Genomic DNA, 22562 nt, shown 5'->3' with positions numbered 1-22562 from the left:
ATACGAGAACACAGAATGAGCTCTCCTACTTCCAGCTCTGCAGTCCTGAGAGGGTCATGCTTTGTACCTCAGTTTCTCTACCTGTCAAATGCCTCCCACCCCTCTACCCTCCCCCCACCCCCAAAACCAATCCTCTTCAGCCTGCCTACCTCTGAGCCATGTAACAGGATCAAATGTCATATGACTGAAAGCATTCTGTCAGCTGCCGCGATGGGCACACTTGTTGGGATCACAGAGGAGGCTCTCCGGAAGCCCACCCAGCCCCCTCTCCCAGCTGGAAGCCTCCCTTCAGTCGTTCCTGCTTCTGTGCAAAGGAAAAGGTGTTCCTCACCAAAGCACTAGTCCCTCGAGTACTTGAGGACTAACCAGGTAAGTTTCTGCCTTCTTTTACTCAGATAAAAACTCTTCTTTGGGGGGGCACCTGGGTGGCTGAGTCAGTGAAGCACCTGCTGTCGGCTCAGGTCATGATCCCAGAGTCCTGAAATCGAGCCCCGCAGGCTCCCTGCTCAGTGGGGAGTCTGCTTCTCCCTCTCTCTCTGCCAGCCCCCCTGCTCCTGCGTTCGAACTCTCTCTCTCAAATGAATAAATAAAATCTTAAAAAAAAACACACACACAAACTTTTTTCCCCCATAAGAATTCTCTCCCAAACCTTTCTACAATTTATCAAACCTCTCCCCCCTGCACCTGAGGAATTAAACCCTAATACCCACATCACCAGTTGATCGAGTCTAAACACATCTGTGCCCACGCACTAGAGACTCCAGAACAAAATATGGCCCTTGAAGTCCTCTCCCCAAAACCAAGGGTGGGGAGGAGGGCCAGTAAGGTGTGACAGAAACACAGCTGGGGGTTGTGTATGGCAATAGTGGGTCGGCCCCCAAAGGTCACCACCTTAAAAGGTCTTCCAAGGTCTTGCGTCCTCAAGTTGAGGTCCGAGTGGCAGGTGGGACTTGTCCAACGTCACATGAGCCATCTGGGGCAAACGTGGGAGCAGGGCCCATGTCTCCCTCCCAGTGCCTCCTGAGGAGGGACGTACACCTCCAGGGTACCCAGAACTAGAGCCCACCAAGACCCACCTTTGCTACTGAAGAGATTCTACTATTACTGCAGGATTTCATCTAAAACAGGAAAGCCTGTGCCCTTTACCTGGGGCCACTGGAGGCCCCAGCGTGTCCGGGGAGAGAGGCAAGCCTGGTACTTCTTAATGAGATGTGGAATAAACTCTGAGCAGCCCCTCCTCCCCAAAGACTCAGCCAGCCTTCTTTATTAATTATTACATAAGGCTTTAGAAGCCTGCATGTGCAAGGCAGTAAAACCCTCTGGTGGGGGGAGGAGCCCAGAAACAGACCAAGATCCCAGCAGCTACAGACACAGACTGTGGAGCGGACTCAGCACTGAGCCAACCTCCCAGGCTTCTCCTACAGTATGGGACGAGCAGCAGGGCCCCAGCCCACCGCCACAGGAGCCGGGCTCATCTAAAACATAGACTAGAGGTCGCCAAAATCATCTTGGCCCATCAGCTGAGAAGCAAAGAGCCACTCATTCCATGGGATAGCCACATATGACTGTATAGGTTGTGCACTGCTCAAGATGCCCAGCCAAGGTGTTAATACCGAAATACTGCCCTGTGTCCTGATGCAGGGTTGCATTCACTTGGAGAAGGGCGCCTATTTCTAATTTGCACAAAGGCACTCTATGAGCTAGCAGCTGGGACACCTCAGCCATCCCCCAAACAGACCAACATTCTCCTCACTGCCTCACCAACGGCACCCCAGAAGGGGCAAAAAGGAGCCACTGTATCTTCTGAGGGAGAGACAGTGCATGCTAGTGCCCGTGCTGGCCTCCTTAGCCACCCACAGAGAGCTGTCCATTCCTGACCACACCACACCTTGGGAACCTCCCTACGGTATTGATAGGTCACACAAGCTACCCAAAGTGACTGGGGCGGGGGGGACGGGACACCCGCAGCTCTCCCGTGATCACAGAAGCCCCTCCCTTGGGTATTCTACAAGTCAGCCCAGGCTGCATAAAGCACAGCTTACTACCCACTCCCTAGAGGAACACTGGCATGCCCAGGGAGACGGTAGCCCTGAACCAGCACTGACCACCCTGGGATCATCTGCTAGGAGGACAGAGGGAGAAGAGTTTCCACTGGGAAATGCAAAGTGGCTGTGCCCACCTTTCTGAGCTGCTGTAGGAATACTGAGACCTATTTAGGACATTTGCGCTCTTGAATGAGGAAACCATTTCTAAAGCTGCCAGTCCAGTCCAGAGAAACTCTGTCAAGCCCTCGCGAGCCATTCTAGAGACCGAGGACGGGAAACAAAGGCTGACACCCTAGGAGGAGACGAAGGGTCAGGGCGGTCTCTGGGAAGAGACATGACGGCTGGCCAGAGGGGCTGCACTCCTGGGTCAACCACCTCCGGGGGGAACACTACCTCGTAACTTCTGGGAGGCGGGCAAGGGAGCAATCACCGGCACTTGGACTTCGCAGATGATGAAACTGAGGCTCCAAAGGTTAATTAACCAGCTCAGGGTCATGGGGCTAGGCGGCAATTGAGCCAGGACTAGAATACAGAAAAGCAGGTGTCACAAGACCACAGAAGTCGCTTCTCCTCCTTTATCATGCACAGATGCGTGAGACGTTAAACAAGAACCAGCCAAGTTTTCAGACTCCTGGTCCAATGCCTTTATGTCATTCTGATCGGTCACCGCAGCCTCCATCTACTAGCAATTCAATTCTCTCTCCCCTCTGAAGCCTTTCCCCTCCGTTTCTCCTGCATCATGGACTTACTGTCCTACACATTCTAGAACGGTCTTCTATTTAGCATTTTACCAAGTGGCGCCTTTTACTACACTTTCATGTGATTCCCATCTCTCCGCTGTGTCTCCTTTCCACCTCCCACCCCAACTGAGACACCTCACCCACGAAAGACCCGCAAAGACACTTTGAACTGACCCCATCCTAAGCCCCTCACTATCAACACCAACTTTTGCCATCACCACACCTCCACTCTAACTGACAAACCCCTTCAGACAACCCTGTGGTTCTCAAACCTGAACAGCGGTAAGAATCTTCTGGGAAACAATTTTGTTTTATTTTACTTTTCCTGGGAAACAATTTTAAAACACAGTTTCCTTCTGAGATTGAACTGTGACTGGATTGACTATTCAAACACTGCAACAGAATCTAATAAGAAAGTAAAATACCTTTTCTGCCTCCTTCCCCGATGATTCTGAGGGGCAGGTCTGCAGTCAGGCCCAGACAACTCAAATTTTAAATAGGTCCTCTGGTTACCTGCCCTGCCAAGTATTACCTGATGGTCTCTGGACCACAAATCTACATCTTCCTAACACGTGACTCACAATCCCTGCCCCGCGGCTCAGGACCTAGTTTTCAGAAATTAAAGACCCACCTAAACCAGCAAATGCACACCCTTGCTCATCAGGGTCTAAGCTTCTGGCAGGAACTTGGGATCTACAGGACACCCACTAGACTGCGTTCCACTCACCTGTGTATCCCTTCCCCGGAGGTGAGTGACCCCAATCCCAGCTACAAGAGGGGAAGGGCGCCTGCATGCCAGCGCTTCCAACAAAGCTTCCTCCCTGCCCCACTGCTGCTTGGGTAGCATTCCAGGGAGGGAAATGGCCTAAACGCAGAGACGAGGATGGAAAAAGTGACATACTACAGAGGGCTTCCTCAAACCACATATTAGCTGTAGCAGCTCCTAGGCCAGCTCCACTAAAGCGCCAGGGGGCTCGGCAGGGCCAAATATGCACTCGGTGGTGAACTCAGAGAACCCCAAGCCAGGACTCTCATCCAGCCACCACTGCAGAACTTCCACAGCATCAGGGACAAGAGGACCAGGAGATGGGGGGCCAGGGCAAGAATCCAGGAGAGAGGCAGGCAGGCGGCTCGAAGGCAAGGCGAGAGCCAGCGCCAGCGCCAGCAGCATGGCCCCAAGCCTGTAACCCCACCATGTGGCTCCGCCAAGGGCAGCACCAGGGGCACAGCAGCCGACAAGCATGCTACTGAGGTTAGGGACAGCACAGAGAGGCTGGGGGATAAGGACCAAGGGCACCCAACTCTGTTTAATGACCCTTTCTTATGGGGTGCCTAAGTGGCTCAGTTGGTTAAGCGTCTGCCTTCGGCTCAGGTCATGATCCCAGAGCCCTGGGATCCAGGCCCACGTGGGAATCCCTGCTCAGCAGGGAGTCTACTTCTCCCTCTGACCCTCCCCTCTCTTGGGCTCTCTCTCTCTCTCTCATTCTCTCTCTCTCAAATAAATAAAATCTTTAAAAAAAAAAAAATGACCCTTTCTTCCATCAGGAAAACACCGAAGACTGAATCCCTGGCCCCAAACTGCTCTTGGCTCAAATATTAAGAGTCTGAACCGGCCAACAGCCATCCCGGAGGAGTCTCACGGAAGCTCCACTGGCTTCAACACAAACTCACACAAACCCCCTCACTCCAAAATATGAAGTCCTCCAAAGATTTAGCAACACTACAGCGGCTGAAGCCCGGCAGAGACGTTGCCTCCCTTTATGAATCAAATGTATTCCTGAAAAGTCATCTGCCGATCAAATTTCTGCCTCACAAATCCAATTTCTCCACTGCCTTTCAGTATAAAATGAACATATGCTCCTCGAGGAAAAGCTGAGGCTCCAAGAGGAAGTGAACTACACACTTAACGCTGCATACTTTCTGGAGTCCCATGGTTAATGGACAAGTTTCCTGACAAAATCCAAATCAAAGTCAACCCAAAGTGAGGTAATTTTGGCGGGCGGGGCTGGTGAGGCAATTTTTACATGCACACATCACATCAAAGAGCGTTCACATGAATTAAAAGTTATTTAAGGTAAATCGTCAAATACTGTTCAAGATCTAGGGCCCCTAATTTGAAAGTTCTGCACCTCAAGTTTCTGTATAAGGAGTCCAGGACTTGGGGCGCCTGGGTGGCTCAGCTGGTTAAGCATCTGCCTTCGGCTCAGGTCATGATCCCAGGGTCCTGGGATCAAGCTCCGCGTAGGGCTCCATGCTCAGCAAAGAGTCTGCTTCTCTCTCTCCCTATGCCCTCTCCCCACCACTCGTTCTCTTCCTCTCTCTCTCTCTCAAATAAATAAATAAAATCTTAAAAAAGAAAAAAAAAAAAGGAGACCAGGACATCTGGAACTATGGGGTGCAGTCACCTGGGTAGCGTATTCAATGCAGACTGGGTTTGATTTGTGCTCCAAGGCAATGTTGTTGCCACTTTTCTGTGGACCTTATTTTGAGTGGCCCCCACACAGTTCACCATTTTTGAAGTGTGGCCCTCTGAGGGAGGTCGGCTTCATACGTCCAAGTGGCTGCCCACGCCCAGAGCTCTTGGAGAAAGCCAGATGCCCTGCCACATCAAACTCAGAAAACCACCACAAAGAACAGGCAGCCCAAAAACAGGGAAGGAAGGTCGGGTCCCTTGATTCGGTCAAGGTAGAGCAGGCACAAGGAGGATCAACAGACAGCCCCAACCCAGAGAAGCTGGAAGGGACACAAAAGACCCCCGACAGCTAGGAGGCAAAGGGGATGTTTACCTTTGCCCTTGATTACTCTGCCCCGTACCCAAAATGTTCATTCACCTTTTTAATAAAGCTAGAGAAGGGCTCATTATAAATGATACTGTAATGAATTCTACAAGGGGGAAGCGCTCTAGTTAAAACTTGAATGGGGCAAAAATATGGAAGGGTCCTAAGAATGACAGATTCCGCAAGTTCTACAGGCAACTTTCTGGCAGGAAAACGGGACAGCTTTGGGGAGGAAGTGGAGCTGGGCAAGGGAGAGATGGGCCAGCCAGCACATACCAAGGACTGGCCGGGGAAGAAAGAAAGGGCTGAGAAGCCACGCCTGTTTCAGGGGATGGTAAATTGACTAGTTGGGTAGAAATGAAAGGCTCCAGTAGGTGGAAAATGTTTCTTGTTGGGGGTGACTGTGAGGCTGGAAAAGTATGTGGGAAGCATACCCTAGGAGAGGGAAAAACAAGAAAAGGGCCCTTTATAGACTTCATTACATTTAATCCCCCGTACGCCCCAGAAGTAAGTACCTTTACAGAGAGGCGAACTAGGCGGTCAAGAAATTTGCCCAGGGCCACAGGGCTTGTCAAAGTTTGAGTTGCTGTTTTGCCAAATACTTCGTCTCCCCAGCCTGAGCTCTCTCCACCACTCAGCCCTACTCTGAACGCCAGGAGTGTGACCAGATCCTTCAGCAAGGGATGTACAGACATTACCCTTGCCCTCCCGCATCCCAATGACTGAGGAAACCCATCACTGATAAAAGCAACTCCTAGGCCTGAATGACAGGCTGCAGAGCCTCGAAGAATCTGCAGGACAGCCTAGCTCTTAATGTGACAACTCAACCTCCCCAAAGACACAAGCGCCTGGAAGGAAGAACCCAGAGAGGGGGGATGGGAACAGGAATGGGCAGTGACCACAACTGACCAGGCAAACAGCTGGAGCTAAGAATCCCAGATTTCCAACGTCAAGCCCTCCCCTCCCCCTCCACCCTATTTATCACGACAGGAATCTCAAAGTTTGGAAAGCTACTCAGCCATTTACAGCATCACTACCCAAACTTCAAAATGGTCTAATCCACAAACCAAGCTAGCCTAGGTCCCTCACTCTGGCCTTATTAACAGCAGGGTCTCACTAAAACTCCAGTTAATTACACAGTTAAACAATGAGATGGAAAAATCTACTGTAATCTATTAAAAAATCGTTGCCCCCTGAAGTCATGCCGTCCGGGGGTGGGTTGAGTCCAGAATTTCACTAGAAGACAGCAGGCGCCTCAGCCTTGGCTGAAATTGTTTACAGCACATGGACAGGTTCCACACCAAGGCACGTTTGGTGGAACTGATTTAAGGCTCTCATTAAAATGTTCCTTTGTTGAGCACAAGACATCTCCCCACCCCCAGAGGAGACTGCAGACCTCCCGTCCCAGGCCTTCAGCCTGCCCTAACTTCCCCCACAACACCCCCTCCCTCTCCACTAAACACCCGTCATCGGATTAACATCAATTAACATCAGAGTCGTCTTCTCACGGAAGGAATTTAGGAATTTAGTATTTGTTGAAAGAACAAGGACCCAGTCTCCTCCAGAATCTCCCCTTGACTCCAGAAGTCTAAACATCAGCAGTGAAGACAACGGTATCAGGCAACCCACACACCCAAACCCAAAGAGCCACCAACCCAGGAAGCCTGTAAACTGGGGCTGCTCGTCCATATGGCTGGGCCCCCGATCCTGGCTGCACAAAAAAACTTCCATACTTCCTCTGGGAGCAGATGTGGGTTCTGCCATGAGCAATAACCACCCTACACATCACAAGGAACACAGGGCAGCTCCAGAAACACCTCCTACGAATCCCGGGAGCTTGTTCTTACCTCTCTGTCTTGGGTTACAATTACCTCTCCTTTTAAAACTAGGGCTGGGGGAAATGTTGATTCCATTACCACCAAAACCCCTCAACAGCTGGCAAGCCAGGGAGATGTCAGAAAAGGCAATTCTCTATTCCCAACCACCCTATGGCCACTCTTCCAAGAAAGAGGAAAGTGATAAGCTAGGACCAGGTGTCCTGGGCAGAGTTCCTCCAGAAAGGGCTGCTGCCAGGATCATCACCAAAGACTGTGTGTGTTGTGGGTTTCTTTTACTTTTTTTTTGGGGGGGGGGGTGGCAGCATATTTCCAGTCCAGGCCATTTGTGGTGTGCAGGTAGCTTGGTGCTTTCCTGTAAAGGACTTCAACACCTCAGTGGTGACTCTCTGGTGTGACCAAGCCAGGAAATTAAGGCGGCGTGGGGGGGGTGGGGGGTCGGGTCCTGTCTGCCCTGTAGATACAAGCCACACCCTCATCAAAACGCTGAGGCCCTCCAAGAAAGGGCAGAATGAACTCTCTTTGCCTTTCAGCCCGCAGAATGAAAGATTTTCTTTCCTCGGTGCGGAGAGACAGGATGGAAATCCAGGAAGGAGCAGGAACAAACCCCGTCCGCACCTTTGCATGCCGGCCATGCCCGATTTTGGCAGCGGCCTTCACACATTAGTCACCACGACAGCCTCGGACTCTCCGCTCCCCAGATTCGACCCGGCTGGGAGTGGGCTCGGGGCTCAGGGCTCGGGCCCAGGAGCTGGAGGAGACGGGGCGGCCCCTATTTCTCCCTTTCTCCCGCCCGCACCAGCAGGGCCACCAGGGGTCCCAGCCTGGCCCGGGAACTTGGAGGAGGGAAGCCGGGAGCGTCTGGCCGGCGTAGGTAACAAAGCTCCGCGCTCTGCGCGGCGCAGGTCGGTCCCGCATCCGGCCCCAGGCCGGCCCCCCCTCACCTAGGCTGAGACCAGCTGCGGGGACTCCGTCTCCCCCGCCGCCAGCCACCTCACCGCGCTCCCCTAAGTAGGGAGGGACTCGTTTCCCTCCCGAAAGGAAACTCCCCACCGGGGCCCAGGAGCCAGCAACTCCCGGCAGTTCCCGACCAAACTCTCGGCTCAGGCCGGGAAAACTGTGGCGACTGGAAACTCATCCTCGCGGGCGCGAAGGGAGAGGGGCCCGGGCGAGTCCGCGGGGGCTTTGCCACCCCGTGCGCCGGGACCTCGCGCCCGCCGCCAGCCTCTCCACCACTCCAGAGTGTCTTGCCCGGCCCAGCCGCCCAAAGCCACCTCCCCGGTGCCCCCTTTTGCCCGCGGGGCTCCCGCGCTTCCCGTGCCCCGTTCCCGCAGCTCTCCGCGACTCACCGCCCAGCAGCGGCAACAGCAGGACGCTGAGCAGGGGCAGCCGGCGGAGGCTGCTCGGGGTTCCCGGCGCAGCTGCCATCGCGGCAGGCTCGGGAAGAGGAGCCGGCCGGCGCACGGCGGGCGTTCGAACTGCGCTCCGCGGCGGGCCCGGGAGGCCGAGCGCACCGGAGCGCGGGCGCCGCTGCAGCAGCCGCAGTCGGAGCCCGAGCCCGAGGCGTCCCGAGCCGGAGCCGCGCGCCGCTGGTACCTCCGAGGAGCTCGCAGGAGGGGGAGGGGTCTGGAGATGGATAGGAGACAGAGGGAGGGAGGCCCTGGGGAGTGCGGGGGACCTGAGTGAGGTAGGGGATCGTAGGCTATGCCTACCGCCCATTCTGCAGGGACTCGGGGAACCAAAGGGACTTTCGTGGCCCCTGGGGAGGATGGCCAGTTCTGGGCCTTCCTGGGAGCAACCAACAGTTCCCCCAAAATTCTCTGGGTAGGAGGGGGAAAAGGTGGGCTCTGGCTCACTTCTCAAAGACCTAAAATCCCGAGGGAGACCTAGAACAGAAGGGTGTCCTTGATGTCTCCAAGCAAGGTAAACTGGAGATACTGTGGTACCCCTGGAGAAGTGAGGAACCAATGCATAGCTGGGGTCGGGTTTGGCTCTGGACCAATCTGAACCCAAAGGAAGAAACAGACAGGGCTCTGAATGCCTGGCTGAAGGCTGTTAAACTGACAAATTTATCCCAAGTCCATCTCCAGGCAGTCTGGGCTGCAGGGCATGGCCAAGTCTCCAGCTGTGGGGAGGCCCATCCAGCCCTTGTTCCAGGCACCCCCCACCCCCAGCGCCACCACCCCCACATTCTTTCTTTGTTGTGAAAGCAGCAAGGGGTGTAGGAGGCGGGTCAGGAGGAGTCAAGCTTTAGAAGATGGGCCCCAGCTGCTGCTCAGGCCTCCAGGATATGCTGAGAGGGGATGGATAGTGAGTGCCTCATCCCCCTCTGGCTCTGGAGGGCCCCCCAGGCCTGCTTAGACCTCCCTTCCCCCAAGCAGCTGGGAGGAGGAGGGGCAGCCACAGAGGGCCTCACAGGCCGGGAGCAGTGGCGCCAGGACTCCAGGGTCCTGCCACATGGCCACCACATGTCCCTGACAACCCAGTCCATAGCACCTTCTCCTTGAGTTGTGGGCCTCCTCCCCCATCCCCCAGATGCCTTCCTGCAGGCCCTGCTGCAGAGGATACAAAGGGGAAGGAAGAGAGGAGAGATCCAAGAATCAACACTTCTCCTGTTGCCCCATCCATCACTGCCCCTTGCCCTTCTGTGAAGGGCCCCAACACAACCCTTGCTCCCTACCCTCTTCGGTCAGGACTCAAGTGGCGAAACGGTTACCTGATTCTTTTATTTAAGAAAAGTGAAATACACGGACCTGAAGTGAGGCAGCAGAGGGAACACGAGAGGCCAGAGCAAGGCAGCTTCACTGGCCAGCCCTGAACCCTCTGACCGAAAAGCCAGCAGCAGGCTTCACCTCTGAGATGCGTGCCTGCTCCTTAAGCATCTCGGGGGCCTCAGAGCTAGCTACTCTAGAGGACTATGGGGAGAGGATGTCCTGAGGGTCCTTCCTGAGGGGGATTCCTGAGGAGGGAGCCAAGACCCTAAGGGCAGCAGCAATCTTCTGGTTAACTGCTCCCCCTTCCCTGTCCCACCTTGGGGTTGGAAGAGCCAGGAGCAATAGGGAATGCTGAGAGGGCTGTGGGGGGCACCCAGCAGACCTGGGGTGTGGGTTGAATGTCAGCTGCTTGAAGAGAGGTCCGTGGTGCTGGCACTGAGGCCCCGGGAGACCTGAAATAGACAACACCATGCCATCAGCCCAGGAACCTCGGCCTCCCAAAGACTGTCCCCTGGAGTCTATCCATTACATGGATGCTATCTCTAGAGCTAGGCTGGAGCCTGTGACTTCGATCCCAAGCTCTGGGGCTCCGTGTAGTGTTAGCCTTTGCTAGGATGTTGAAGAAGGCCATGAGCCGGTGGAGAGAATGCATGGAAGAGCCACGTGAGTATCAGCCTGTACTCTAAATGTGTTGATACAAATGGTCAGTTGCCATTAACATGTCGTTATTGTTTTCTCAAATATAGATGATTTAATACTTTTTTTCCCCTTCTCATCTGCTACTGAGTCCCCAAGGTGAAGAATATGGTGGCTGCAGGAGGAAGAGCAATTCATATCCCCAAATCACTCTTGAATTATTCATAATTCCAAAGTACCAGTTCAGAGAACATCAATTCCTGTTCCCTTCCCGATCAATTTATTCGCTACCATCTCTGGCCCAAAACTGTCCGGTGGGGGTCACCACCCCCAACAAGGCGTCTGCTGGCTTCTCATCTACCCAACTCCAGTTCCCCGGCTGGAGTGCTCACACCAGAGGACTCTTCCCCAACTCCTGCGGCACTGGCTCCATGGCTCCCCTTTCCTGCTCACCCACCAATATACTCCCGAGCACTGCTCTCACCTGGAGGGGTGCTGCACTGGGTTGATTCAGATAGTTTAAGGAGGCTGCCCGCTTCATGTTGCTGCTACAAGGCAAAAAGAAAGAACTGAGGCCCCTTCTCTTCCCTAACAGAGGCCCTAACACTGTGGGCCTCTTGGGCACTGCCACACGCATCAAATCACAGCCTCCCCGCCATCTGACACCCCCCCAACATACACAAACATATACATGCACACGCTCTTATCTTCAGCAACTGGCATCTCCTCAGGCACCTTTCCCGACCCCTGGGGTACCCATTTTTCCCAAACTCTTTCTCCACGGCCATCCCATTGACCTCTTCCATGTTTCTCTCCAAGACACTTCTCCAGAGATGGGGGGCGGGCGCCATGAGGAGTTGGAGGCAAGGGCCCCAACTTGCCTCACAGTCTCTGACACTGCCACACAGTCTCACTGTGTACCTGGAGGGCCGAGGCTCAGTCCCCTGGAGCTTCCTCACCAGGAGTTCGCTGCTTCTTCGAAGCACATCCCGGATCTTGCCCAGAGAACCACTCCTCTGCAGGGTCCCACTGCCATCCTGGCAGAGAGCGATGGGCAACAGAAGCTAAGGGGAGCCCATGCAGACTGGCTTCTGAGTCTACTGCTGCCGTCTATTCTGCACACATCCCGCCTCCCCCAAAAGCCTAGTGATTGAAAACAAGAGCCCTAGGGACGCCTGGGTGGCTCAGTCAGTTAAACATTGCTTTCTGCTCAGGTCGTGATCCCAGGGTTGTGGGATGGAGTCCTGCATGCTTCTTGCTCTGGCGGGGAGCCTGCCTCTCCCTCTGCCTACTTCCCCCTCTGCCTGCTGCTCTCCCTGCTTGTGCTCTCTCTGATAAATAAATAAAATCTTAAAAAAAAAAAAAAAAGGAAAATGAACACAATAGCCCTGTCAATAGGGCGCCTGGGTGGTTCAGTCAGTTAAGCGTCTGCCTTTGGCTCAGGTCACGATTGTGGAGTCCCAGGATCAAGTCCCATAATGGGCTCCCTGCTCAGGGGGAAGCCTGCTTCTCCCGCTTCTCCCTCTGACCCTACCCCCTCTCATGCTCTCTCTCAAATAAATAAATAAAATCCTTAAAAAAAAAAAGAAAAAAGAGCCTTATCAATAGATGGCTTGCAGATCCCCCTGAGAGGGATGGGCTAACTGAACTGGAGTGTGGACAATATGCCCTCATGCCCTACATGGGCAAGCCCAGAGCCTCTCACCACCGCCAGCAGGAGGGAGCCAGAGAGATCAAGGGGAAATAATGAGACTCACCCCTGACCATTCCACGGCCACAGAAACATCTTCACCTCCCTCAAACTTCACGCTGCCCCCAGGGCCCTCCTGAGTGGTCCTTCCACTGTCACCTTCACCAAGCAGCTCAGCCACCTTGGTTTGACTGATAGGGTCAGTGCCCTGGAAGGAAAAGGGAAGAGCTGGGAATCTGCACTCCTTAACTCCTCAGGTTGGGGCTTTCAAACTTTTTTTCACCATCAGCCGCAACAGGGGAGATGTTTTTCCTTGTGATGTCCTAGTACACACATACTGGAAAGTACTGGCCTCTTCTCTTTGCAATGCATTCCTACTTAAAATAGATACAAATTTTGACTATGGCCCACACTGAATTGATTGATGACCCACTAATGAGTCATGACCCACTAATGAGGTTTGGGCTCCCCTCAACCCCCTCACCCACACCCCCCACAGCCCTCCTCAGTAAATTCTTCAAATTGTGAAAGGACATGGCTTTCCTTTTCCTGTTTAGTGATGTGAACCTTGAACTTGGAGTCCTGACCGTAAAGGACCTGGGGAGGGGGGTGGGAGGTAAGAACACACTTAAAAACAACCACGACCAAAAGAGAGTCTCACCTCTCTTTCCTGGCTTTCTCCTCGGCCTCTCCTCTTATTCTTCTGAGACTCTAAAGAAGCCTCAGTGGTCCCCCAACCCCAGGACCTACCTTCTAGACCTCCTTCCCCTCCTGGTCACTGACCTGTTTCTGGGAGCGTAGGGCACATTCTTCTAGGGTCTCAGCTGCCTCCAGCTTTCCCTGGCGCCTGTACAGAGCTCCTAGGTTTCTCAGAGTGGTGTTCACTGTGGGGCTGTGGGAAGGAAGTGGGGACAGGTTCAGAAAAGAAACAGGATAGGGAGGGAGCAGAGCCAAGAGAAGGCCGAAGGGAAAAAGGGAAAAGGTCCCGGAGGCCAGGATCAGGGTTTGGATGGAGGGTGGGGGAGGCCAAGCCAGCTTCTCACTGGCAGCTCACCTGCTCACTTTGCAGGCCTTGTACCAGCCTCCGTACTCGGTGTAGGGCGTGCCACCCTCTCGGTGCCGGCTCTGCAGAACAGAGGGGAGGGGAAGCCGGAGATGAGAGCACAGAGATGGCTGGGGGCTGGGGTGCGGGCTGGGCTGGGGAAGGCACAGGGCATCTGGGGCTGATGCTCAGGTGGGAAAGAAGGAGCTGGGCTCCTGCAAGGAGTAAGCCAGAGGCCCTGGTAGCCTCGGGCTCCCCAGGCTGGGCCCCACACTCACTTTGCTCATTTCCTCCCGCTCCTCTGCATGCATCCAGATGGGCTTGTGGTCATCTACGAGTGACACACAGGATGGGGTGGTAAGGTTAGAGAACAGAGCTAGACAGTATGGAGGGGAGCCAGGAGCCGGAGGCCCACGGGGCTGAACTAAGGGGTTGTTTCTGCCTGGGAGCCACTAGGGCCTGACCCCCCACCCTTGGCCTGCATTTCCTTTTTAAAGTAGGCTCTACAGGTGGAGCCCAAAGCAGGGCTTGAACTCATGACCCTGAGATCAAGACCTGAGCGGAGATCAAGAGTCTGACGCTCGACCAACTGAGCCACCAAGGTGCCCCTGGTCTGCATGTCTTCACCACCATGCGGCTCCCTCCCCAGGCCCACCCCACTCACCATCCACAGACCCAAACTCCTGCACGTGCGCACGTGTCAGGATCTCCTTGTAGAGTGTCTCAGCCTCAGCATATTTGCCCTGTTTCAGGTAACAGGAAGCCTGCAGGCAGAAAGGCAAAAACACAGGACAGAGACAAGGTCTCAGCAGGGCTCAGGGATTTCCACTTCTTGGTCTCTTTATGACATTCCCCAGAGATACTCCTCATACTTCCTTTTCTAGCTGCAGGGTCAAGCGTGCTCACTCCACTCCCAGGAGGCTATGGGACTTCGCCTTCCCACTGGAATGAGGCAGATCCCTCAGCCCCAAAGGCAGCCCCAGATGCACAAAGGTGACAAGGTTAGAGTACCACAGGAGGGTGCTTTCCCTTCCCCTCCCTCCACTGACTTCTGCCCTTCCTCCCTTACCAGGTTGTTCTTGGTCCGGGCTACATTAGGGTTGTCCGGCCCCAGCTGCCCCTCATAGATGGCCAGGGCCCGCCTGTAATAGCGTTCCACGGCCTCATACTTGCCCTGGTTTTGGCACAACAGGGCCAGGTTGTTTAGCTGCTTTGCCACATCTGGGTGGTCAGTGCCCAGGACCTGGAAGGGAGTAAAGGAGTGACAGATGGCTATGACTCTGTGTGTGTGTGTGTGTGTGTGTGTGTACAACCACGTGCGCACATACCCATGCGGGGAGCAGGGGAAGGGAATGACAGGGGAGGGAACAAGGCAGAGAAGGGGGGGTGAGGGAAAAAATGAGGGAGGAGGGGAGACAGGAAGAGAGATGGTGCAGGAAGGGTCACAGCATCAGGGAAGAATGAGTGAGCACACGCACCTTTTCTCGAATCTCCAGTGCACGCTGGCACAGTGGCTCCGCCTCCTTGTATTTGCCCCTTTTGCCATAGAGCACAGCCAGATTGTTGAGTGTGGCAGCCACCTAGGAAGACAGGCCTGTCCCCTCAGCGCTGGTGCCTTGAGCAGCGAGGGCCCCATACTGCACGACTCCCAAGAGAAAAGGACTCCTCCAGCCTAACCAGAGGTGGGGGGGAGAAGCTGCTGACCTGGAGGTTCTGAGGTTTTCTCTGGGGGTGGTACCGCCCTCTAGGGGGATTTGTAGATATTTCTGGAGGTGGGGTTTGGTGGGGTTTTTGGTTGGCATGAAGACAGGGACCACTATTACCTTTGGGAAGGTAAGGATGGTACAGATGTTCTGCCTGTGTGGGACAGTTCTGTTAGCTTTGGGGTGTCCTGCCCGACATTCAAGCACTGTAAGCCTTGACACTTAGTGGGATATCAAGAGAGGCGTTGTTTTTTTCAGCTACATCGTCCCTGCCTATCACGTGTTGTAACATAAGGAATTATTTTCATAAAGTCAGCTCATTTGCAAAAATACCTTGTTTCTCATTTTCTCCACTGTGACAATCTATCATTTCTCTTTCTCTCATCATACATGAATAAATCTGGCCTGTCATTACTGAGTCTAACAAGGGATTTTAATCTTGTATCCACCAATACTTCGCTCTGTCATTTTTTTTAAGTTTATTTATTTTTTAGTAATCTCTATGCCCAACGTGGGGCATAGACTCCGAGATCAAGAGTCGCATGCTCTTCTGACTGAGTCAGCCAGGCGCCCCCGCTCTGTCATTTTTTTTTTAATACTGCTTCAGTGTCTTACTGGTCTCACTTTTTCTAAATCTAAAGTTGTATATCATATTATAGTCTATGTAAGTTACATGCTATATTACGTCTTCTACCGTAGTTGGACTTAATAAAACTGTTACCCCGTCGTGTTTTCATTTCATTGTAACATATCCCATGTATTATTTTATTCTAAGTTACTTTCCTCGTTTCTATGTTGATAGGGTATCTATCACTCAACATTTTTTGGAATTGTATGTGTAGATCAGTTACAGTCTATGAATTATGTTCCAGGAAAATACTCATTATAACAAAGAGTCGTTGTGTCTCAGAGAGTTGAGAACCACTGGGCTTAGCAGACAGAGCCTGGAAAAAAGGAGCCCGCACACCAATTCCCTGAGCACCCCTAGTGAGTGGGCTGAGGGCAGTGGATAAACAAACTAAGAGAAGCCAAAAGACCAGGAGGCAAGGAGTACTGACAGCAGGGTGGTCCCGGCCCAGGGTGCTCTCCCGGATGCTGAGGGCATCATTCAGCAGGTGGGCAGCTTCCTTATACTTATTCTGGTCCCTGGAAGAGGAGAGAAGTGACAAGGGTTTACCCTGAACTCTGCCCCCAAGCCACCTCTTTCTCTCCTTTCCTTCAGTGTGACTGAGGTACATTCAGGGATTGGGGCCCCCACGAGGAGACAGGAAGCCTGGGGGCGAGCAGCGAGAGTTCACCAACATGCAGATACATAAATACAGAACACTGCCATGCCAAGAGGAGACAAGGTACAGGATGCAAGAGATGGAAACAGAGAGGGCAAGGGACCCTCCCAAAAGAGGGAAGGGAGAAGCAAAGAGCCTGAGAGAAGAGCAGCTCTGAGGTCAAGGGCTCAGGTATGAAAAGAACGAGAGTGCTGCTGCAGAGGAAGGTCCCTAGTGGGGTCACTTGGGAGGCCCAGCAGGGGAAGACGTACCCTCTGGAGAGAAGGGATGGGAGCCAAAGGTGGATCAAGGTGGGAACCCGGAGGCAGAGTCGGGAGATGACGAGGCCAGGACTCACCGATACACCAAAGCAAGGATGTTGAGCATGGTCGCGACATCAGGGTGGCCGCGGCCAGATGTGCGCTCCAAGTCCTCCAGTGCCTGCTTGCAGAGGGGCACAGCCACCTCATAGCGACCCTGGGCAGCATACTGGATCACCAAGTTGTGCAGTGTCCGCAACCTCGCTGGGATCTCATATCCGCTGTGCTGGGTGCCCTGGCCACGGGACACTAACCATCCCAGAAAATGAACAGGGGACTTCTCAGGGCACTCTTCCTCTCCCCTTTGCTGTCTGCCCCCCAACCTGCATCTCGTTCCGTGCCTGTGCCCACTCCCTACCAGGCCCTCTCCCGAGACCCACCTCAACTGCTATTCCTTCGCCCACTCCCTGGTACCTGCGCCCCTCACAACCCCACTTGTTCACCCAATCGATCACTCATTCAATCAACAAAATTTACTCAGTAAGCATGAACCAGGCGCTGTGTCAGGAATACAAAAATAAGAAAGACCTGGTTTTTTCCCTTGAAGAGCTGATGTTCTTTCACTCCAGGGTCATTATCCTGCTCGACTTTGAGCTTCTTATGGGCAAGAACTCCATCATCAACTTGATACCCTTACTGCCTACCACAGGGCCCAGGACACATGGACTGTGCAATAAATATTGGTGAATAATGGGGAGGCGGAGGAAATGGAAGCAGAAGCCCAGTCCCTGCCATATCCCCAGGAGAAGCGAAGAACCTATTTCTGGATGGTGAGCACCCCATATGCATGGCGGGCCACAGCTGGGACCTGCCCCCTGCTGCCCCTCTCTGCTCTTCCAACTCCAAAAGCGGACTCACAGCCATTGCTGGAGTCTTCTTCCTCCTCATTGGGGAAGAGATCATCCAGGGAATCCTTGGTGGCATCACCTTCCTTCTCCTCCTGGAAGGGAAGCAGCAGCATGTCTAGGCCAAGACATCCCCAGTAGCCTCTCCAGGGCCCCTCTAAACCATGAAATCACTGACAGGTGAAGATTCTTGTTCATGTCCCTGCTGCTGCGAAGGCGAGCATCTGTCCGCCAATCTCACCCCGCTCTTGTTTGTAAATCTCCTTCTTTCACATTGAGAGCTTCCTAAGCACCCTCACTCTCTAGCCTCCACCCCTCCCCCTCAGTTCTTATAATTATAGCCCAGTGCTGATCCCTGTGTTTACACTGATTATATGTCTGTCCTATCTTTCCTGAGGGTAGGGACTATGTCTGATCTTATTGACACGTACCCAAAGCGTACCCAAAGCGTCTAGCTCGGCCTCGTCCCCATCATCTGCCACCACTCTCTCTCGACTCGGTGCCCAGCCCTCACTGTCTCACCTACTTCCACATGGGGAGATTTGCTTTGTCCCACCAGGCATGTCAGCCTTGTATAAACACCTCCAACCCTCCCACCCAGCCTCGCCAATGTGTCCCATGCAAATCATCCCACTTTCCCTGGGACAGATCAGCTCTCCAGTCCTGGAGCCTTATCTGTGACACATACCCACCCCCAGTCTAAAAAGCTTCTCCTTTCCCCTCATCATCCATCAAAATCCAGCTCAAGTCCTCGCCTTTACAATGAAAAAAATCCAACCCAAATCTCACCCAACCCTGTATCCCACCTCATCTGTGAATCCTTCTCAGGCCATTCCAGTCCCCATGAACCAATCTTGGAACTCCTCCCATTACTGACTGAACCAGTCATCCAGCCCTGAGCATTTGCTGCTTTGTGTCGTCACATACGTGTTCTCATGTGTAAGTCTTGACCCTACAGCTACATTATAAGCTTGAGAAGGCAGGAACTCTCTTTTATAGTTCCTTACATCTTCCCCCCACACAGCCTTTTGCACTGCTTAAGGCAGAGAGGTAATTGAGTGAGGGTTACATTTCATACACTTTGAGAGCAAATTTTAGGAGGGTCTTGCTCAACTGAGCTATGCTTTCCCTCACTGTAGCACTTAGGATTCTAGACTGGAATTGTCCAGGTGCTCATGTGTCTCCCCCAAACCCCAAACGTCTAATTGGGAGAGCAGGAATTCTGTCTGCCTCGCTCACTGTTGCGTCCTCATTGGAGTGCGCAGTGCCCAGCATACACAGCTGTCCCGTAAATGTCGACTGAATGAGTTAACACTGTTTCCGCCTCGTTGCTATCTGGAGTGGGTGTCAGGACCTGGATTCTGCCAGGTGGGGGCAGGTTGTACAGCACTGCTTGTCCCTGCAGCTGATGGAGCAACGGCCCCCACGTCTCTGGTGACTCCCAGATGTCTGCCCCGTAGCCAGCCTTGCTTGCGTGCGCTTACCGTGGCGTGCCCATCCTCGTCATACTGCCGCAGCTGGCCCAGGAACTCCAGGTGCTTCTTTTCCTCCTCCAGCTGAGCCACAGCCTGTTCACTGCGCTGTAGCCGCTGCTGGGTGCCCGCCAGCTCGTCCCGGAGCCACTGGTTCTCCTGACACAGCCTCCGTACCTGAGCCCGCAGCTTCTGTTTCTCCGACTCCACTGTGCTCAGGTGACTGGCCAAAGCCAGCATCACCTAGGTGGGCACAGCCCGTGAGCGCCGGACTCCGGATTGGAGTGTTCAGGGATCAAGTGGGAGGGGAGCTACCGGGAGGCAGCAAGACTGGCAGGGCCAGGAGGCGGGGTTGGGTAGCAATAGTACTACCTTCAGAACACACCCTGAATCTAATTTCTTACCGCCTCCATAGCCACCACCCAGGTCACCATCAATTCCCACCTGGGTGACTACAATAGCCCCCTCACCGGCCTCTCTGTTTCTGCCTTTTTTTCTTAGGGCCTGTTCTCAACCCAGCAGCCAGATGATCCTTTTAAAATGTTCAGTTAAACCACATCACTCCCCTGCTCTATATATTCCAATAGCTTTCATTTCAAAGTAAAAGCAATGTCCTTATGATGACCTACAAGTTCCATGTGATCTGTTCCCTTGGCTCCTAACCCCTCTACCTCTTATACGTTATCTTCTTCCTTCCTTCCTCTTTCCCTCCCTCCTTCCTTCCTTCCTTTCTAAGATTTTTTATTTTTAAGTAATCTCTGTACCCAATGTCGGGTTCGAACTCACAACCCCGAGATCAAGCGTCGCACGCTCCACTGACTGAGCCAGCCAGGCACCCCTGCACTTCATTTCCTATTTTGCTTCACCTCAGCCCCTCTACTGCAGCCACACTGGTCCCTCACTGAACTCACCGGGAAGGCTCCAGTTCAGGGCCTTCGGAGTTACTACCCACACTGCTTTAGATGCTCTTGCCCCATTTATTGTATGGCTCACTTCCTCATCTTCAAATCTTTTCTCAAATGTCACCTTTCAGTAAGACTTTTTTTGACCACCCTATCTAAAATTGTATCTCTCTCTGTACCCCCTAGTCCCCTTCTCTGTTTTATTTTTATCCTTTGTCCTTAGCAATTATCACTCTGACATATGGAATCCTTTACTTATTTGTGTATTGTTTGCTTCCTGCAGCTAAAATGTAAGCTCTGAGATGGCAAAGATTTTTGACTGTTGTGTTCGGTGATGTTTTTTCAGTGCCCAGAAGACTTGTGCCTGGCACAAAGTAGGGGCTTAATACACATTCACTGAATGAATGAAGACAAGCATCTAGGACAAGGCAATCCTAAATGACCCCAAAACTCCCATCAGACAAATGCTCCTCCAAGGGCCACCTGGCATCACTTCCTTCCTCTCACCTGGGCCTCACTCAGCCCCAGCTCGATGTTTTCCATGGAACGTCGCAGCTGCCGGGCCTTCTCGTGTACCAGTCCTTCTTCATGGCCTCCCTGTTGCAGACACTCAATAGTATGGGACAGACTTTGCAGGACAGCCTGATGTTCACTGTGGAGGGCCTCCAGCCCCTGGCTCACCAGCCGAGTGCTTCCCAGGATCTCCTCCTGGCTGAGCCGGTGCCCTGCAGGCTCATCCCGCTGCCCCAACACCAGGCCTGACATCTTGGCCAGGGGGACCTTGCCTGGGCTGAGGAGAAACAACAGAGCTCAGCGGGGGTAAAAATAAGAAAGAGAGACTGAGCGCCTTGGTTAGAGGGTTATGAGGATCCAAGGGAAGGGAAAAGAGAGAGTGTGGGTGACCTTCTGGTTTAATTGGAGAGAGAGTGACCAGTGGGGAGGGAGCCTACAACACTAAACACAAAGATAAGGTCATGGGAAAGAGAGAGGGAGAGGAATTGACTTGAATGAAGAAAAACTATAGAAGGAACAAAAGCCCTGAGAACTAGCAGATGGATTTAGAACTCAGGAAGAAAAAAGAAAAGTTGTTGGAAAGAGAGCTTAGGTCAGGAATAGAAAAAGGAATCAGATGAGAGACACACTATAGGGAACACAGAGGGTGTCTGGAGAACACTGCAAAGGAAACGGTTGAAGAAGACAGGAGATATAAAGAAAATGGTGCAGAGGTTTCAGAAAATAGGAAAGGTACAGGTTACCAAGTTACAGGGAAGACGGAGAAGAAGAAGAAAGGCAGCTTCATTGCAGGACCCAGATGAGAGGGCCCCAGAAAGCTCAAGGTCTTCAGACTGCGTCACCCTCAGAGCCAAGGCCAGCATCTCCAAACCTAGTAAACTCTGCCTCTTTCCCCATTTGGCCTTCAACCTATACTTCCCAACCCCCAAATGTCAGGCTCTTTTCCTATTTCCTCAAAAGAGCCTTGTTTCTCCCCTTTCCAGTATTCTTACCGGTACACAGAGCACAGCCCGTGCCTGTGGCACTCAGGCCAGAGCCCGGAAGAAACTCCTTCAGTAGCCAGGCACTCACAAGGATCTGCCCTGCCCAAAGTCCAGAAGTCCAGCGTTTCCACCCCTTCTCTCAACACTTCACAGCCACCCAGAGGACCTGGCACAGAGCCCTACTCAGGGCAAACACCCTCCCTCTCTCTACCTACAGGCCTTCAGAGGCGACCAATGTCCCTCTTCCTTCCCCAAGCCAACCTCCCATCCCAGGCCACAAGAGCTATCTTCTACCAAGAAGGGAATGAGACTGAATCTGAGACCCGCGGCAAGGGGCGTGTCTGGGAAAGGGTCAGGAGGCAGACCTGGTCACTCATGACCCATTCACTTTCATGGCTTTGTCTCTCACGACCGCCAACTAACAGGCTCTGAGAGGAGTCACCTTAGGGTGCCTCTCAGACGCCTGACGATGCAGGGAAGAATGGCAGGTCTTCCGAGCGGCTGTAGGGTCACAGGGAAACGCGGCTATGGGAGTTGGTCTCCCAGCCTGGGCATGCGGAGAAATGTCCCTGGCTGTCGACCTGCCCTGGGGCCCAGGGTGGGGACAGAGTAAGACGGGCGTGGGTGATGGGGGGAGGTGCGGTGGACCGCAGAGCTCCGCGTCGCGGGCGACTACCCAGGGGGCCGACAATACCGAGGTCAATGAGTCGGTCTGTAGCGCAGGGGGCGGGGCTGGCCGTCTGTCTGTCTGTCTGGATGCCGAGGGGCGGGAAGACTCGCGGGGGGCGGAGTTTTTTCAGCTTATCTGGAGTTGTGTAAGGTCGGCTGGTGGGGGTTTGTTCATCTGTCCCGGAATGCGGAAAAGAGGTAGCGGGACCTCAACCCTCAGCCCCAGAAGTACCCTCAAAGACTCACCCGCAGTCTGTCGGTCTGGCTGCCTCCCTGGCTGGTACTGCCCCTTTAAATCCATCATGGCTGCCGCTCGAGGCAATTGTTTTGACGGCTCCGAGGGGCGGGGCCTGTTCCCCAGTCACGCGACCTAAGGGCCGCCCGAGGATTGGCTTTGACCACGCGCAAGGA

The 22562-nt window shown here is 53.5% G+C and overlaps 2 protein-coding genes across 5 annotated transcripts in view; both read right to left on the bottom strand.

Moving 5' to 3' along the window:
* Window positions 1-8994, bottom strand: part of PTK7 (protein tyrosine kinase 7 (inactive)) — a 61140-nt gene extending 52146 nt beyond the window's left edge. For both annotated transcript variants that reach the window (XM_019794431.2, XM_034648059.1), the window contains exon 1: window positions 8747-8994. In XM_019794431.2, the coding sequence (XP_019649990.2) occupies window positions 8747-8825 (79 nt within the window). In that variant the 5' untranslated portion in view covers window positions 8826-8994. The remainder of the gene's footprint in view (window positions 1-8746) is intronic.
* Window positions 8995-10098: 1104 nt separating this feature from the next.
* KLC4 (kinesin light chain 4) lies at window positions 10099-22507 on the bottom strand. Of its 3 annotated transcripts, none has more exons than XM_011218747.3 (16): window positions 22398-22507; window positions 20494-20776; window positions 19097-19327; window positions 17626-17707; window positions 16806-17016; window positions 16241-16328; window positions 14958-15059; window positions 14549-14722; window positions 14144-14243; window positions 13758-13810; window positions 13492-13562; window positions 13221-13329; window positions 12505-12645; window positions 11669-11784; window positions 11232-11295; window positions 10099-10563 (listed from the first exon to the last, which is right to left on the bottom strand). In XM_011218747.3, the coding sequence occupies exons 2-16, from the start codon at window positions 20749-20751 to the stop codon at window positions 10513-10515; spliced, it is 1851 nt and encodes a 616-aa protein (XP_011217049.1). In that variant the 5' UTR covers window positions 20752-20776; window positions 22398-22507; the 3' UTR covers window positions 10099-10512. The 3 variants fall into 3 exon arrangements, with proteins under 3 accessions (XP_011217049.1, XP_019649963.1, XP_034503953.1); XM_019794404.2 differs by lacking the exon at window positions 22398-22507 and adding an exon at window positions 22177-22365; XM_034648062.1 differs by lacking the exon at window positions 22398-22507 and adding an exon at window positions 21492-22144.
* Between the last annotated feature and the right edge of the window lie 55 nt (window positions 22508-22562).

Source organism: Ailuropoda melanoleuca, chromosome 19, assembly GCF_002007445.2.
Source record: "Ailuropoda melanoleuca isolate Jingjing chromosome 19, ASM200744v2, whole genome shotgun sequence".
In the NCBI taxonomy this organism is placed as follows: Eukaryota; Metazoa; Chordata; class Mammalia; order Carnivora; family Ursidae; genus Ailuropoda; species Ailuropoda melanoleuca.
The sequence above is the reverse complement of the archived record's forward strand: the minus strand, read 5'-3'. Positions and strand labels throughout refer to the sequence as shown.

Excerpts from the sequence above, each read along its gene's own strand:
- KLC4 (XM_011218747.3), bottom strand. The coding sequence starts at position 20,751 with ATGTCAGGCCTGGTGTTGGGGCAGCGGGATGAGCCTGCAGGGCACCGG. Across the intron at positions 14,723-14,957 it reads CACTGGAGATTCGAGAAAAG|GTCCTGGGCACTGACCACCC; the intron begins GTGCGTGTGCTC and ends ACTCCCTTCCAG. Across the intron at positions 11,785-12,504 it reads TGGCCGTGGAATGGTCAGGG|GATGGCAGTGGGACCCTGCA; the intron begins GTGAGTCTCATT and ends GCTCTCTGCCAG.